Source organism: Prinia subflava, chromosome 16 (assembly GCF_021018805.1).
Source record: "Prinia subflava isolate CZ2003 ecotype Zambia chromosome 16, Cam_Psub_1.2, whole genome shotgun sequence".
Taxonomy (NCBI): Eukaryota; Metazoa; Chordata; class Aves; order Passeriformes; family Cisticolidae; genus Prinia; species Prinia subflava.
In genome coordinates, this window is record NC_086262.1 from 10,749,362 (window position 1) to 10,767,599 (window position 18,238).

General features: G+C 44.0%; 1 protein-coding gene across 3 annotated transcripts in view; it reads right to left on the bottom strand.

Moving 5' to 3' along the window:
- Positions 1 to 18,238, bottom strand: part of RASGEF1C (RasGEF domain family member 1C) — a 65,494-nt gene that overhangs the window by 12,736 nt on the left and 34,520 nt on the right. For all 3 annotated transcript variants that reach the window (XM_063413371.1, XM_063413370.1, XM_063413372.1), the window contains 5 exons: positions 12,109 to 12,291; positions 10,370 to 10,492; positions 7,733 to 7,870; positions 3,056 to 3,268; positions 890 to 964 (listed from right to left, as the gene is read on the bottom strand). In XM_063413371.1, coding sequence (XP_063269441.1) covers positions 890 to 964; positions 3,056 to 3,268; positions 7,733 to 7,870; positions 10,370 to 10,492; positions 12,109 to 12,285 — 726 coding nt within the window. In that variant the 5' untranslated portion in view covers positions 12,286 to 12,291. The remainder of the gene's footprint in view (positions 1 to 889; positions 965 to 3,055; positions 3,269 to 7,732; positions 7,871 to 10,369; positions 10,493 to 12,108; positions 12,292 to 18,238) is intronic.

An 18,238-nucleotide genomic window follows, 5' to 3' on the forward strand; every position in this document is an offset into this window, starting at 1 on the left:
CATCCTGAAACAAACTGCAGAATCTCCACAAGTCCAAGAAGAGAAGGAAAGGGCTCAATGTTGCACGTTTTATCCATCCATCCATCCATCCATCCATCCATCCATCCATCCATCCATCCATCCATCCATCCATCCATCCATCCATCCATCCTTTCACCATTACAAGCAATTTTGGTGCTGTTTGTGCAGCACTACAAACACAGGTCTTCCTTGATACTTTTGGCATCCAATGAGGAAATTCAGCCATTGATGTATGATCTCAGTGGGAATGCATATGCAGTTCAGAGGAAGAATTTTCCACCTTTTCTTTCAGACAGCATGTGAAATCTCTGACTCTCCCTCTCCAGCTAGGAAGCCTCTTTCCTTACTGAGGCATTCTCTGAAATGTTACTTCAAACCTCAGTGGAATCAGTGGAAAGACTCCAAGTGGCTTTCACAGCCTTTGGATGAAGGCCTGGTCAGGCTCTGTTCCCTGTGGTGCTTTGGGTTAAAAGCCATTGTGCAGAGAGAGAAGCGTTGATTCATGACGCACTGACTCACTGCTGGGGTGTCTGGGCACACGCTGAGGCCATTACATCACATCCCCAGCCTTTAGTCCTTGCACAGAGCAGCAGACATTCCCTGGCTGTGCACAGCCACAAACATCTGTCCCAGTCAAAGCAGGCTGGGAAAGCACACCAGGGTGGTGGCCAGTTTGTCACCAGGGAGGAATGGCAGTGACCTGCCAGTGCGAGGTCTGCCAACAGGTTCCCATCCTTGCCATGACAACACAGGTCACCAGCTGGCCTGGCCCATGCCAGCTTGTGACTCAGGCCCTGCTCTTGGGGACCTCATCACAACTGGACAAACTCTGGTCACAGGAGACACTTTGTGTGTGGAGAAACCATACCTTGGTGCCATCCAGAGGGTCCTTATGTACAAACGCCTGTACAAACTCCTCAGGTCCAATGTGACTTAGTCTTTCCTGTTGAGGGTAGGGGAGTGGGAAGAGAGAGGAAAAAATAAGAAAGCACACCAGAATACCTTCTGTTCCTCTTGATAAAACATCATCTGAGTTTCTGTCAGCTCTGAGTGGTGTCACTGAACTGGTAGACAGCCAACAAACCAGACATTAAAATTCATAATAACAATTAGAACTATGTCAGCAGAAAGATGAAAATTAGAATAAATACGTCTCGTTACTGACAAGCCACAGTAAGAGTCGCCTCCACTGCATTTGATGCTCAGGGCTTCGTCTGGGAGCCAGCAGACATCAGCCGTGTTTGGTGCTCCCTCAGAGCTGCTGTGGTCCAGCACCACTCCAAAGCCTTGTTTCCCAGCTGTTACAATGGCAGCAGTGCTGTTACCTGGTGTCCACACAATCCACTGCTCAGCTGCCCCCACGGGCTCTGCCCTGGCTCCCTGCCCACCGACCCTCAGGTGCTGCCCGGGGTGGTGGCTCTGGGTCACTGGGTAAGGAAGGCACTGAGGATGCACATGACACATTAAAGGCTTTGCTTACACTGGAGAGTGTCCCAGGCACTAAGCAAAATTAATAAATAAAGTACCCAAATCTCTCTTAGTAAAAGAGAGGCCACCTCCAGCAGCTCCTGAAAAAATGTGGCAGCTCCAAGTACTCACTGACCTTCCTGCTAGGTTTTTCACTCTCCTTAAACATGTTTATTAGAAAAATAAACATGAAATATTTTCAGTAGGTTGTAGGCCACAAAGGTATTTCAGAGGAGGTGTTTTGGAATTTTTACAGCCCAAACTTAGAACATTCAAGCAACAATAAAATAAATGGTCATTCTGCTCAAGGGAAAATTTTATGTCTAGTCCTGTGCTTTTTCTCTGAGCCTCTCACCTTAACACTGATAACTGTATAGGGCTCTTACTAATCAATAACTGCTTTAAATAAGTATCAAATAATTCTTACTAACAAATAAGCATCTGACAGTTTCAGTGCAGAGCAGTTGATGTATAAGACATAGCAATGAAAGAGAAGGTAGAGAAAATTGATTACAGTACAGAGGAATTAAAATCTCTAGCTGCATCTGTTTTAAAACAGCAGTGATGCCTCAGTTACAGGGAATTTTCCCCTGGAAGACAGTTGTACTGTGGAAGAGGAAGAAACAAAAGCAAGAAAAAACTCCATGTAAAAGGACTTGTACTCTCTGGTTTAAGATACATAAAGAAAAGAGAGCCAAAGCTGCATGTTCTGAAAACTAAGCATTCCACTTTTTGACAAATGGAATATAAACTATCTTCAGAAATCCAGAGGCTGATTTCCTAATACTCACTCCAATCCACACTGCATTTCATGTTTTGTTTTTCCATCCTTCCCCTGAAGGATGAGCAGAGTCCTCAGGAGGACAGGCAGCAGGGCACCAGAGCAACAAGAGATCTGCAGATGGCAGCAATGTTTTACGTTCTTCTGTGCAACCCAGGAGGTCCATGGGGAGGACCTGGCCCTGGGAGAAGGGTGTGCAGCACAACAGCACATCCAAGGTTTCAGCACTGCAATTTTTCACACTAGAGCCTGTTTGGGAGTAGACTGCAGCCCAGCACAGGGGAAACAGCAGGAATTTGTGGGGGTGGTATCTGCACACCCTTATATGTCCATGCACAGAATCCCAAAGGGAGAGTGAAAGCCACATCAGACAATTCACATGCTTTGTGATCTGGAGAAATGGATTTGAACTGCTAAAATGTCTTCCAAATTTCTAAAAGGGTTAATGCCCAGGCATTTCAATGACACCTGCAGAGCTAGTAGGGCTCTGAGCACCTTATAGAAGTGACATTCCTGGGACTTGACTTTGCTGGATAGGATTCTCATTTCACAAATAAGCAAGCTGAAGTACAGTGACCTGCTCCAAGCTGCACAGGGACACTCATATATAATTTGCTTCCCAAGCATCTCTTAACCTGTCAAACCCTGCCTCCTGCTGCAGTGCTGATACAGCATGGGATGTGCTGCAGCAGTGCAGACATTTTTTGGTTATGTCTGGAATACTTAGCAGCTGATGGCTTAAAATAACATCTCTGGCTGCAGAAGTTGGGAACCATTCCTACTTACCAGCTCCACATGTGTCAGCTGCTGAGCCAGGGTGTAAGGGTCACTGCAGACGCTCAGGATTTCTCTCTGAATTGATGGAGGTTTAGTTTTAAAGGCAACCAGCTTATCAGAGACAGCAGTACTGATCTTGACAATCCCTTCTTGCCCATGGCTGAGGGTTGCAAGCTTTTGATTCAGGGCTTGCAAAAGCTGATTCATCTTTTTCCAGTAAGCCTGGAGAGACAGGGAGAGAAATATAAGCCACCCAAAAAACTTGACATAGGAGTGGGGTTTTGTGCGGAATTTTCCTTTCTGCAAAATACTCCTAAGCCAGCAACAGGTTACCATTTTATTTTCCAACAAGCCTATTTCAGAATAACCAGGCTTAATTACAGTTCTGGGCTCTGGACACAGAGACTGCAGTCAAGAGAAGAGGCAGTCAGGACTGGTGGGTTGGGCTGGCACTGACACTCCAGATTCCTGCCAACATCAGGTTCGAAGGAGAGGCAGTGCTACAACATGAGTTACTGCAGCTTTCTGGAGCACAGCAGCTTTTGGTACCTATCCTTTATGTCAGCTACGTTTTGGCTGAGAGCTCTACCTGTTAATGCTGCCTTGTCAACCCTTATCAGGAATAAGAAATGTTCCTAATGCTATTTTCTCCATCCTTTTGACCTGAATGCAGAAGAAGCTCACAGCTGCTTGCTACCCAGCTGGAGTGGCTGGAGCAATGTGTAGCTTTGAGTATTTAATATCCAAATGTTAATTTCTACTGAAGGAAGCTTATATTGTATTCCAAGCCTTGCCATATGCTCAGCAGGATCACCATTACCAACTTGCCCAGGTTGTTCTTAGAGCTGAAGTAACTCTTTACAGACAATGAGTGGAGGATGGGCAGAAAAAATTACTTCAATTCTTCACAACTGACAGATGCAGACATCACAAAACGAAGATAACAGAACTGGTGGGGTCTAAGGACAAGGTTGATTGGAAATGTCCTTGGCTAGACTATGTCTCACCACAAAGAACAACACCCACCTGTGTAACGTCCCAAGCTGGATGCAGCTCAAGTGAGCCTTTGGGAAGTAATCCCATGGTTTAAACCCCGCCCCTGTCTTCAGAGCTTTGTAGGCTGTGTATAGTCTTCAGTGTTAGGCATTGACAGCATTCATGTTTTAGGTGTTCAAGGAACCAGAAACCAGAGTTACTGCTCTCCTCACCTGCACAGAATCCAATCTGCACAGTGGAGATTGCACCTCCTCCTGCTTCACAGTGAAGAAAAACTTCTCACATCTATTCTGCCTTCATTATGGGGTAGGAAAGGCTGGAGACCTTTAGAATATCCCAAGTGCTTCAACTTGTGCCACAACACTTTATAACTTTGATGCAGCTTTTCTAAGAAAAGATTTCACATTGCTCTCTTGGAGTCACATTGCTTTCCTGTCACTTAAGGAAGATGCTCTCTTGAGCTGGGCTAGAACATGTACCAGATAAGCAGGATGTAGTCAGGCTTTTTTTTTGTAAAATAGAGCTGTTAAGTCTGACATGAAGCAAGTACCCAGAAGGCAGGAGGGACATGTCATGGAAAATGACAACACACAGTGTCTTTGAAATCAAATCCCAAAGGTGGAGTGAAAATTGACTGAGGAAAATAAAACCCCAGTCTTTCAGTTTGTATCTGTTACTGATATATATTAGCTCCAAGAAAGGCCTTCTTCATGTCCATCCTCGTGTCAACAGATGGTTACACTTTTGATTTACAAATACTGTTCTAGACCCAAACTACTGACCACCATCTAAATATTTCTCTGTTTTACATCCAGGTGTGTTTGCAAATCTCAATACAGCTTATGAAGCTCTGTGAACACAGTGTGATTTTTTAACAAAAACTCAAATAGTGATATATTTGGCATTTTGTGAACTTATTTTGTAAACGGGAAACTCAGGTTTTGGGCAGTGGGGGGACTGCACTGAAAGCCAGGCCTTCTAATGAATATAAAACATCTGACTAAAGGCTTTCCTGGAAACCCAGCTCCTCTTTCTAAAAGGAGTTTGGATGAAAATTCTTGGACCAGCCATGTCTATGCAGTATCAAATTCTTCACAGTTTGGATGAAAAGCCAAAAAGCCGCATAAAATTGCTTGAGAGACATGCATATTAGGCAGTCTTTCAATAAATCTTTATCAAGAGATCTAATTTCACCTCGTTTTGTAGGGAATGTGGACCAAAAAATAGATATAGACAACAGTAAAGAAAGACTCAGGTAAGCCAATCACCTAATAAAGAATGAAAAAAAATAAAGAGAGACACTTAAAGGACACAAACAATTACACAGAAATCAGAGCTCTTAAAGAGAGGCACTGGAAATCAGTTGGGTGCCCCCTTGCCTAGACAGCTTTTCTGTGCACATTGGGAGAGAAATAAAAAAAAATAAAAATCCTGCTTTTGCCCTTCTAAAAGCCTTTCCTGCCTTCTTTAAAGTACATCCACTAACTGAAAACAACATTGTTCATTACCTTCAACATGCTGGTAATTATCTTGCCACAAAGTGACCCCCCACCGTACAGGGGCTGCATGCTGGACTTTATCAACCAATTTCACTTCACTGCCACATTAACAGTCAAAAGAAGCACACTACTGTTTAATATTTAAAGAAAATGTTTCTTTCTTAACTAGGAAAGTTCCTCTGAAGACAGCAGGCCTCAGCAGGTGGCTTAGGAGCTCAAATTTTAATTAAAATTTCCAACTCTAAATGCAAATCACAGCACTTACTAAGAAATGCTTCTCAGCATGGACACCTTTATAAGCACATCACAGCCTTTAGAAAGTGGACTCTACAAAGGACAGGAGCAGACACTGCAGGGGAAAATCCTGCACTGACCTACATGGATTGGATGACATCACAAATCCTTCAGTCTTTAATTTCTGTGGTTCACAATGGGAACAAGTTTTTTCCAAAAACTAACGGCCACCATCACCCTTCTGTGCTGTCCCTTAAAAAAAGGAAATTTGCATTCAGAGGATATGAGGTGTTTCTTAAATTAATTATTGATTTTGCTCAGACATTATCACTTGCAATTACAGTGCCTAGTAATATCTGAAAAACAGTGATTTGAAACTAATGTAGTCTGAGGCCCCCCAGGGCACCCACAAGCATTTGTACACAGCCGTGCACGCTCCAGAGCAAAGGTGTGCACTGCTTGCTCAGGTTAGGCAAATAAACCACTGCTTTGCATGCAGAAAGTTGATTTATAGCATTTATGATTCTTCACCAGGGTAACTACTGCTGTTAAAGAGCACCACTAAGTCCCTGTTCTGCACTCTTTGGTTCCTTCTTTCCAGTGGACACTGTTCTGGTGGGTCTGTATGGGTTTCCCTCCTTTCTGATGCTGAAGGCTGCAGGCATCTTTTGCCTCGGCTGACCAGGAGCAAGTCCATTGCCTCTTTCCCTCGAGGGAATTCTACTGCTCTGCTAAATGGAACTAAAGCCACTTGGCTCTTTCTGAGTTTTTTTGTTGCCTTCACCTCCACCACTGTGTCTCACAGCTTCCCTGTCCTGCCCCTTCTCTCCCACGGGCTGCCCAGCCCAGGCAGTCAATCCATGCCAGCTACAGCTCCCTGGAAGTGCCAGACACGATGCCAGCCCAGTCCAAGAGCAGCTGTACCCACTTATGACGTATTTCATGTGCACAGGAGAGCCTAATTTCATTTTTGCTGTGCTGCAGCCCAGCTAACTCCCTCTGTCCTCTCTGCACTCTCCTCTCTCTCATCCTCATGGGTCTGTTCTTGTTGTTCTCCTGGACTGCACCCCTCTGTGGCTTGAGGCCAGGCCTTCATGTAGCTCATGGAACTGAATTTTTCCACATCCCATGGTTAACCTAAAAGTAATTAGAGACTCTCAGTGTACTATTTGCTGATTATTTTCATGAACTTTGTGGTCTTTTTAATGTTTCCAAATTAATTTATGGAATTCACCCACCTGAATTGGCAAGCCTCTCCCAGAGGCTCCATTCACTCTGACCCACTGTACCACACACAGAGCTCACATATTTGAACACCAGGACCATGCAGACATCTAGCCTGAGTCTGTGCTCAGCAGGCCACACACTGCTGTCTCCTGCCACTTCCATGCTCCCACACAAGCTACATGTCCACTAATATTGATATTTTCTTTGAATATAAGAACTTAGATCCAGAGAAGCTGTGGATGCCCCACCCTTGGAAGTGTTCAAGGCCACGTTGGACAGGGCTTGGAGCAACCTGGTCTAGAGGAAGCTGTCCCTGCCCATGGCAGGGATGTGGAACAAGATGGTCTTTAGGGTCCCTTCCAACTCAAAGTAGTCTGTGATTCTATGATTCTAACTTGGGAGATCACAGCTCTGCTGCTATTTGAATTGTCACCTGCACATTCAGTCTATGCTATGCCTTCACATAGTCCTTCTATAAAATGGGAATGTTGTTATCCTACAATTTGATGTGCAGGAGATAAATTCCAGTGCTCACTGCTCCAGGAGTACCCAAAGAGAGATGTGGTTTTCAGGGAAGATACTACAGGTTTTTACAGTATTGGAAAACAGAACTCTGAGAGTATCCAGGAAGAGGCATGGAACAGAATGCAGAAGAAAGATGAAAAGGAGGAACCAAGCAGGAAAATGAACTTAACATATCAGCAGAACATCCCAATTCAGGCATCCTCACCTCATCACATGGGGCTATCCTGTGAATCATGTCTTTCAGATGGCCAATCATCCGCTCTTCCTGAAAGTCATAGGGGAATGTCTCTGTCCACTCTGTCAGCAACTGTAAGATTTTGGGTCCAAATTTTCTGATTCGAGCCTAAAATGCAAACCATGGAATGATGACAGGGATTAAAACATGTTTACTCATGAAAGCCTCTCACTGTGTGTGTCAGTGAATGCGGGGCCAGGTTTTCAAAGAAGGCATTTGTGTTGCACCTGCAAAACCTGCACACATGCATACAAAGAGTGTAGTGCACAAATGGTACATTTTGGCATGCAAAATGTACCAGAACTCAGCTGCATGCACAACTGCCTGTTTTACATGCAGATTTAAGTATTCTGCACATGCAATTTGCCTGTTTATGGCTGGATGGACATTCTGTTGGTGCAACCTTTATACCTTTTTAAAAACATCTGGCCTCTTTGCTGATTCAAACCATTTGTTCTTCCCTTTTGTACTTACAACCCTTCTATATTTTCATCTTTCTCTGAAAAACTGCAATGAATTTCTTGATCAACAAAGAGGTTTTTTGCTCCTTTGCTTTCTGGCTGTATGAAAAACACTGCTTAGTGAGCAGTGGCAGATGTACAATGAAGAAAAGATGAACAAAACAGGAGCACTTTTGTAATTTTACCTGGGCTGCTGGTAATGTTGCTCTCTTCCCACATGAGCTCAAGGTCATGATGGGACAAGGACACTCACATAGCATACAGCTGATGCCCACTTGTGGTGGAGATTTATCTGAAGATGTGGCAGTGGAAATAGTGTGGGTGGGGCAAGGAGGGAAATGCAGGGAATAGCACAACTGGTGCATTAGTGTTATCTCAAAAGATGGCCAGTGTGGCTGCTCCCAAAGCTTTCATCTTCCATTATGTGAAAAGGAAATGGTGTTAAACAACAAACTGCATTTTTATTTACAGAAAACACAGACTGAACCAAACAGCCTTCTTCTGCATCCCCACGTACTGCAGCTAAAGTACACCCTGTAATCAGAAAAAATTATACTCTTAAGCTCTTTGTTTTTAAACCAAGGTGGTTAAAATGCATATTTCAGCTTTCCACCAACAACAGGTTTCAGTGAACCACATCTCTAAAAATAACTGCTGTCAGCTAGCATTAAGCTCAGGCTCAAAGACCAGCAGGTGGCTGCTAAAGGGAAAGCTTTATTGGAAACTACAAAGGTCTGGGGAGACATTTGCTCCAGCTGTGTAAACTGCATTACGAATTGATGGAGGACTTTGTGCAAGTCACAGGACATGGGATGGGAGGTGTACAAAGTTTCAAAATCAGCCCCACTCTGGGGAACACAAAATCTGCTGTGTCCCACCAACCCTGTGTTGCTACAAAACCCAGATGCACTTCAGGCAGATAAGAGGTCTTCATAATGAGACAGTGTTTCTCATTTCTTGAAAGTTTAATGAACAGCAAAACTTTGCAATGCTCACATTTAGTCCTCCTAAACTTGTATCTGTCACAGAACTGGAGAACAGAACCTCACACTTCAGAAAACTTGTTTTGCATGGTTCACCCCATACAGATATTTCTATTAACGCTGACAGTGTGGGTAACCTAAGTCTGGGATTGCTGAACACTCTGGAGAATGGCTCTCCACAGTGAAGGCAGGGCTCCTGTTACTCATGGAACCAGTTGCCTGTGCAAAAACAAGCACATGGTCAGATGCTGGTGACTCAGAATTTGATGCCAAACTCACAGTTTCAAAGCTGGAAAGCCTGATCCTTAAAACCATTTCAGAATTTTGGGGTTTCTGGAAATTTGCAATAAATGCATGTTATTTCCCCCTCCACTGCTCTGAAGGTGCATCTCCTGCTCCAGATAATGTACCAAGCAAGTGTTCATCAATGCAGCAAGGAGAGCTTGGGCAGAATCCAGCACTGAACAGCATCCAGTGGGATCCAGCACCACTGCACTGTCCGTGGCACTGCCACAGGATGCACATGTGTTGCTGTACACTGTACCAGTCTGCACAGTCCCTGGGGCAAAATGGGAGGAGTGCTGAGGCAGGAACAGCTTGGATCTTCTCATTCTGTTCACCTGTCAGGGCCCCACTGCTGCTCCTGCCCATTCCCAGTGCTCCATTGGTGCTGCCCTGCAGCCCAGAGGGCAGGAGGGTGCTGGTGCTGCCCCTGTTACGTGGTGCTCAAAGTGACAGGGAAGGCCAAGAGGAAATATTACTGTACCAGGAGCAAGAAAGGAAAGGGGCAGAGACATTAAGTAAAAATGGGAGAGAGAACAGTGTGTGGACATCTGCACTAGACAGTGTGTGAGGGTTATGTCCTACCTCCTTGCATCCCACATGCTTCACCAGAGCCCTCAAGAAGTTAAGAGGGAAGGTCACCTGAGAAGACTGAGACAGGGGGAAAGGGAAAATTACAAGAAGATTTGAAGTGATTACTGCCTGAAGCATTGCTCTCAGCCAGGGATACCAGGATGCCTCAATGTCAGGATCTCAGTGGCAAATCCTTTATGAGAAAGATTCATTCAATCTAAAGAGAGGCAAGAGACACACACCAGAGCCCCAGAATCCTCTACCCATGGAAAACAGCTCACATTTTTCTGCTGTAAAGATCAACTAACCTTGTCCAGCACGGGGTCATCCAGCCGCTGCTGCTCAATGCACTTGTGACAAACTCGGGACAAAAGCTCGTGGGGTTCGATGAAGAGTCTGGAACTCAGCAGGAATGTAAAGATATAGGCTTTCTGCAGGAAAAAGATAAGTAAACCTACTGTAAGCAGCCACACAGTGGGTAATATTGACTGTAAAAACCCTGAACTTCACAGCTTTTTCATTCCTACTTGGCAAGAAGTAAGTAGTTATGTCTTTTTATCTAAAAGACATAACAATTGCCGACTCTGAATATGGAACTGGTTACACTGGGCACAGGAGGCAGCAGCATCTCCTTCCTCCACAGCATCCACTTCCAGCCCTTGGCTGCCTAAACTCTGGGCAAACATCCAGTGAAGACAGTGTGCAGGAGCAAGCCCAGGTACAGGAGACAGCACAACCAGGATGCTGGAGGCAATGAAGCTAAATGGGCAGGAATCTGTGTTGGACTGGGTTGGGAGCTGCAGACACCCCCACCTCAGCCACATCTTGCTATTGCCCTGCAGATCTCACCCAGCCTATTTTAAGCAATATTTCATTTATTCTATTAACTCCCCAAATTTCATTTCTATCAGCCAAGTCATATCATATGCAGTTCCACATCTGTGAAGCTGCGGGAAGCAGGTCTGCTGGATAAATCCTTGGATTATTCAAATTATTCCAGCAGTGAATTTAAAATACATGCATGAAGTCTCAGTTGTTTGCATTCTGACCCCTCCTCGCATCCTTGCACCTGAATTATCTCCTTTCCCCCAGCCCTAGTCATGCTCCCAAGCAGCAGGTATAATATTACATATCACACATTGCCTAATGAAAATCTCACAGCCTGATCTGTCCATTACCTATTTTTATTGCCTTCCTGTTCCTTTTTTTTTTTTTTTAATTGCGATGCTTCTTTATTATTTATTTTTAGCTGATCAGAAACTGAGCTCTGGATAATTTAAACCATGCTGCCTGCTCTGCACTGATAGCTTTCCCAGTCTCCTCAAGTACCCAGAAGTCAATGCTCCTCTGTGCTTTGAAATACAAGCCATGGAGATACATTAGCACTTAAAAGTCTTCCAGTCAAACTCTGTCTGAATTCCACTGAGGATGTGCAAAATCCAGTGAAATCAATAGCTTGCAGGACCATAAACCTGCTTCCAGTTTAGATCCTCACACTCTTGGTGAGGAAACACTTAATTTCCACTGATGGAGCAAGGATTAGGATCTGGACTGTGCTGTCCAGTGATTGCCAAGTTGTGAATATAGCAGCAGGTAAATTATAAACCCACCAAAAGAAGCATCTCTGATGCTCTGTACATACAGACAAACCTGGATGACTTCAGCAGCCACTGAAATTCAGCTAATTTAATGCCAGTTCAGACTTGGGGTTTTTTTGCTTCAGTTTTCCTCTAAACCTCTCTAGGAAGCACTGCTATTTTTGAAGTGCTCCAACTGCTACATCACTAATTCACCACCACGACAGCTCCCCCCCTACCCTGTTCTCTTATTTAAAGGCAGTATCATCTTTGGGATCTGCTTTTTCATGGGAACAATTATAGAGCAGTGAAACAGCATTTAAAGCAATGCATCAATTTACCAAGCTTTAATTGTATGCAGCTTTTAAATGAGCCCTCTTAATTCAAAATTTAACACATTTGCACTTTTGCATAAAGCACTGCCCCAATTCATCAAAGTTGAACCATTTATTATACTGTGAATTGCTTACTTCAGGGTAGTAATCAGTGGTAGGTATCAGATGCTGGATTAGAGCATCCAGAGAAGCTGAGGTAAGGTTTCCATCCTGGAAGATCAGCCCTCCTTGTTCACCTTCTTTTGAAGTATGTAGATGAGGGTTGAAGCCACATGGGGTAAACATACTGGTAGAACTCAGCGTTTGGGGCATGCCTTCCTGCAACACAGACAAGGACAAGATCCATCACATCCACAGCCACATCTGTCTTCTGGCTGATCTGAACAACACAGCCACTAACAGAGCTTCCTGTTCACAAAATTAACATGATCCCTTCTTAATAACCTTCACATCTCTTTCATTGCTGGCACTGGCAGATCATACCTGCAATGGGCAGAACACAGAAAATGGGACAGTTTGACTTATGCTTTTGGGCCAGAAAGTGATGGCAGCTACTTTTGGCTCTCCCCCAGTCAAGAGTGTCTGTGATGATTCCCTTTTCACTGCCATCTCTGGTCAGGCCCAGGAGAGGAGAGATACTTGGGACTTAAACCTCAGCAGGTTCCTGAACAGGATGAAGCAGTTTGTTTGAACCTCTGCCCTCCTGAGAATGAGGCAGGGACAGTTTAGGGTGTGAGGGTGAGAAAAGGGCCACCAAGAGCTTGCCTGGGATGGACCTTGGAGAATGCCCTGTGGCTCCCATGGGACAGCAGAGGGGTCAGAGTGGCTGAGGAGATAGAAGCAGGAGCAGAAGTCAGCTGGGGGAGGATGGAAAAGTTAAGGGAGTTGGAGGAAACAGAGAATGTGGGAGCTGATGAAGAGATTAAATAGTAAGGAAAAGAGAAATGAGGAGGAGTGAGAAGGCAGACACCTGAACTATATTTGGAGCCTGAAGTTAGTCAGCCCTAGATCTATACTTAGGTACTAAATAAATGTTTCAAAGAAATCCTGAGCACTCATCGCCTTCACTAGAGCTGCTCAATAGTCAGCACTTCTGAAAAGGAGGCCAGGCAGACTCTGAGCATAGCCCAGATTCAAATCTCTATATTTCAGTTAACTGGGTTTTTCAGGTTGCATTCTAGGTTTCATCGTGATTTTGTGATTTACAATCAGCTTTTAATATTCCTCCTGTTAAGCAAAGTTGTTTTGTTTTTGAATTGCTGCAGAAGAATGAGAGATTTTGCCCTGACAGCTTTAAAGCACCTCCAGCTGCCTCTGAAATCCCCCTGAAAGCTGCTCCTCTCTCAGTTAGAGGCAGCATTATAGGACATGGATGGGAAAAGAACAGTGTGTGCTCCCTTCCAGGTCTGCAAATGCATCACCCAGAGCAAGGGACCCCTCTGTGACCTGACTATTTGTTTCCAAGTTTGATTTTACCTCATAAAAGAGAGGATAGGAAAAATGTAAGAGAAGAGCATCAGAGCCAAGCAACATCTGCACCCTGTGCCCTGCTGAGCCAGCACTGACCTCCCATGGCAGGAGGCCCAGGGCCATGGTGACAGCACTGCCAGGGCTCGGGCACACACAGCAGCAGACACACCTTTGGTTTTAATACATTCCTCTGACCTTTTCTGTATTCTTTTCCCTCAGCTTTTCTGCCTCTTTCCTGTCCCATACAATTTCAAAAGCTGAACCATGGATTTGGCTTAGAAATTGGAGTTTGCCTTTCTCCCTCATGTGTATCAGCAGCTGTGCTGTGCCCCAGACAATCAGCTCAGCCTCAGCTCCAGGTAGAGCTTGTTGTGCTCACTCCTGCAAAAAACCCTTCCCTGCCTGGTGCAACCCATCTATTCCCCCACCTTAGAGCCATCCTGGGCCACCAAGGAGAAGGGAATCCTTCCTGTAAGCCAGGCAGGGTGTGAAGCCCTGGGAGAGGCTGGGAGCTGAGTCCCAGCTCCGTGGGAGATCAGGCTTTACCAGCAAAACTTGGGTGACTTCATCCTTCAAAGGAGGGACCGTTCCCTGGAGCCAGCAGTTTGATCCCTTATCTCCTGGGAGGCTCACAAGGACTGCCTCTGGGACTTGCAACAAAAGGGAACTAAAATGTTAAACCTGACCAAATCATACTTTGACTGGAAAATGAACTAGATGCTGGATTTTAGTTTAAAGACCAGAATCTGTAAATGCCATCCCATCAGGATGGAAGCTGAAGCATCCAGTTCTAAGGAATGTGCAGATGTGCCTGTTAATAAAGTCTGAGAGCAAGTAATTGCTGCTTTTTGTACTACATAGCTCAGACTCTGTGTAGTAAATGGGAAGGACTGCCAAATCCCATTTGTTACTTCTAACACGCTCTGTGTTATGGCTTGTTTCTATGGCAATAATCCCAAGAAGGATTTCATGTCCACATAGATCAAGAAATAAATCTCATGGACATACAGCTGTCTAGATGAGGAAAAGAAAAAGTTAAAATAGCTGTGAACTTACAGAACACATCCTGGCTGCAGCATAAAACAGAACTCACAAGTAATGATTTATTCGGTGCAATCTCTCACTGTCAATGCCATTTTTATTATCAAATAGAAACCATCTAAACAGGATATTGCCTGAACTTTTGCATCTTATTAAATGAGAAATCTTGCTGAAATACATAGTGGTAATTCTTTTTAAGAAAAAGTTACATTTTTTTAAAAGGAAATAAAACAGCTGTACAACTGCCACTGAGACATCTGTCTTGGGTATTGTCAAGAAATTATATTCGACTTTTTTATTATGAAGTTCCTGGTCTAACCTCACATTTTCAGGCAAGGCCTGTGTCATATCTGAGCTGGTGCATGATTGCCACCTTATTTGCCACCAAAGAAGACCTGAAGGTTTTAACAGATGCCTTTTTCTCTCTTTTACACTATGTTCACAGCAGGATGAGACCAGCTGTACAAAGGATAAAAGCCTCTTGCATTGCTAAGCTCAAAAATAACTAACATTAGTATTTGGCAGACATGAATTCAGGACAGGGACTTCTCTGCTCACAACACCTAATTTCTTCTTCTGTTCGTACACTTCCAGAATTCTCTTTTCAAGAGTACTAAATAGAAACAAGATCTTGCTTTGAAAGAGCCTAAATGCACAGACAAGGTTCTGCTGTCAATCACTCACAGAATACAGAAACAAGGGAAGCACTGAGAGGAAAACAAACAAGCAAACAACCAGGGAGATTTGTCTTATTGAACTCTTTGGATGATGGAAAAGGCAGCACAGACAGAATTCTTTCCCTGAAGAGCAGAGGGATAGGATGAGAGGCAGCACTCCCAGGCTTGCAGCAGAGAAATTCCAGCTGAAGAGAAAATCATCCCCTGAGCACTGTGTGAAATTGGAAGAGGGACCTGGAAAGGATGTTCAATTTCCATCCTGGGAGGTTTTCAAAACTCAACTAAACAAGACTCTGAGCAAACTTCAAGCCCTGCTTCATGTGGGAGCTTGGATTAATGAGTGCAAGCAGTCGCTTCTGATTAGCTTCTCTGTGGCTCTAACACACACATTTCCATTCAAGTATTGCCCCATTCCTGAGATTTTTAATGTAAACTCTGAGATTTTTAATGTAAACTCAAGTAAAACTTGAGTTCAGATTATTAGATATGTGTAAAGAAGTCTATCTTGGTGTAAAAAGTAGTTTCCACTTAACCTCTTGGACTTAACCTGAAGTCAATGAGATTTAAGCATGTGAACATTCATCAGATGCTTCCATGAACTTTCATCCAATTCAACACACAATGTTTTGCTGTTCCTCTCATTTTAGAAGCAAATCTGATGCCAATTTCAGTTGATAAATGGTGCTCTGGAGGAAGTGAGATGGTGAAATGTTAGTGAAGGGCAAACTTCCACCCCCAACATGCAAAATGACTGATGATACACTGTGTGTGGCTGCACACACAGCATTTAAACTACTTCTGTGCTCTGAAGGGCTGAAACCAGGAGGTAGGAAAATGTTTCTGCACTGGCTAAAAAAAAAACCAAAATGAAAATTCAGGGGAAGCCTCTTTCTGGGACTGGTCTCTGTTACACAGAACCTCCCATGTGGCAGAAGGCAGGGCACGTGCCTCCTTCCTTGCCTACCGAAAAACAAGGTAATCAATTGGAAACAAAGGCAGATTGGACTCAGCACTACCTGGAAAAAGGAAAACCAAATGCTACTGGGCTGGGCTTTTTAACATTTTGCATTAATTTTACCAAAAGGTTATGTCCACCAGCAGTGGCCAGAGCAATCAGCACCACCATTTTAAAAATAATGGCAACATACAACTTTTTATCTTTCTCCACTGGCCAGCACCCCCCAGTATTTCAACACAGTGACAAAAAGAGACAGTTCTCACTACAAATGATGCTACTTACACAAAATAATTCAGGACTTGATTCACTGAGCTAAAGCATGGAACCAAAGGATCACCAGTGCTTGGGAGAAAAATTATCCACAAACTCTGCACCTTTCTACATCTGCCAATGCCTTGAAATCTCTGGAAAACCAGTGTCCAGACCTGGGAGACTGAGGAGGCTGAAGGAGTCCTAAGCATGCACATGGGCCTGCTGAAGAGAGGTTCAAGGAGCCAAAGGATGGCTGCAGGCTGCCAGCTCTGCTTTCCTGGGCCAGGTAGGTGACCTGCAGCACAGCCACCAGGGTAAATACCCACCAGCATCCCCCAGCTCCACCACTTGCTGTTACCAGTGTCCCCATGGCAAGTACAGTTAATGTTTATGTGGACACGAAATGTTCAGAAAACATTTAATGTGGTTTCCAAGGCCTTTGATGTGATAAGTGTTTTATCCTTTATCAAAAATCTAATCACACTGTTTACTTTTGATCTTCATTTCATCTGTGCCTTCCATCTGCTCTGCTTCTCTCAAGGGGAAACAAGAGTTGGTACCACGTGATGAAAGGAACGGAGCTGCCCGACTTATCTTCCCACCCACTTTACTTTTGGATTAACCAAATAAATAAAAGCCCTCCCACTCCAGCAATGAAAGGCACAAGCTCCTGACAATCTCCCAGCAGAACTACAGGAGCTAGAGAGGGTGGTAAGGGAAGGTGTGGAGGCTGGAGTTTCCATCTGTGCCATGAGGGAGGCTCCAGTGTCACTCAGGCAAGTCAGCATTCAGGGAGCATGGGCAGGGGACAAACCAAGGGCATGGGAGACCCAAGTCAAGCATTAATTTGGCATTAATTTGACTTTAACCAACATATCTAATTCAGAGTGAGCTGGCAACCAAGATGGCAGACATCTCCCACCTCATCTCAATTCTGCAAAAAGTCTTTTCTGATCAAACAATCACCAAAACCATAGCTAAAAGGAAGATGGGTCACAATAAAACATTTCAGAAAAATATCTTGACAAGTTTTAGTAACCAGGTCTACTACCCAGCCATCACTATATAGGGAACAAACCCTGTCCACAATCCTTGTCACAATAGCACAAGACACACTGAGGTCTCATCAGCCTCAGTACCTGCCCACCGCTGTCACACAAGCCCCAAATACCACTGAGCTCATCAGAAACTTCAGTAGCAGATGCTCATTTTTCTTTACATTACTTTCAGTAATTTTCCAGCTATTCATCTTTGCTGACAAAAAGAAAAAAAAATCAGAGATAATCATAACAAGTTAACATTCAGATTTTTCTCGGCTTCTTTTGTTGGAAGGGGAAGCAGAGGAAAGACAAGAAAAGAATTCTGGTGTTTCAGAATACAAAAGGAAAACCACTGCAAAGTAATTGCTTCCAGTTGCCAAGGCCATGGTTATAAACGTATTTTCAGGAAGAGTACCCAGCATTAACAAACTCAGTGTATTTGATGATGATGCAATTAGGAAACTGGTAGCAGATGCAACTTTCTTATCACCTTTTCAACAGGTCCTAAAACATTCAATTTACAGCCCATGAATTTGTGAGATTGCTGAAAACTCAACCTGTCAATCCCAGTACTGCTGGAAATGGTTAAAGGAACAATATAATGAAGTCTCTACACGAGTTAGAAACACAAAGGAAGCCCAAGGGATAAGAACAGTGGGGAATAACATTTAACTGCAATATTCTCCAATCCCAATGATGATTACATCTCAATTCAGGTTCCCTCCCCTTTCATACCCTCTTCTTGCAGTAGTCAAGGACTTCACTGAGATTCCCATGAATGAGGCTGCAAGAGCAGCAAGTGAATTTATGGCTTTGGATATCTAATC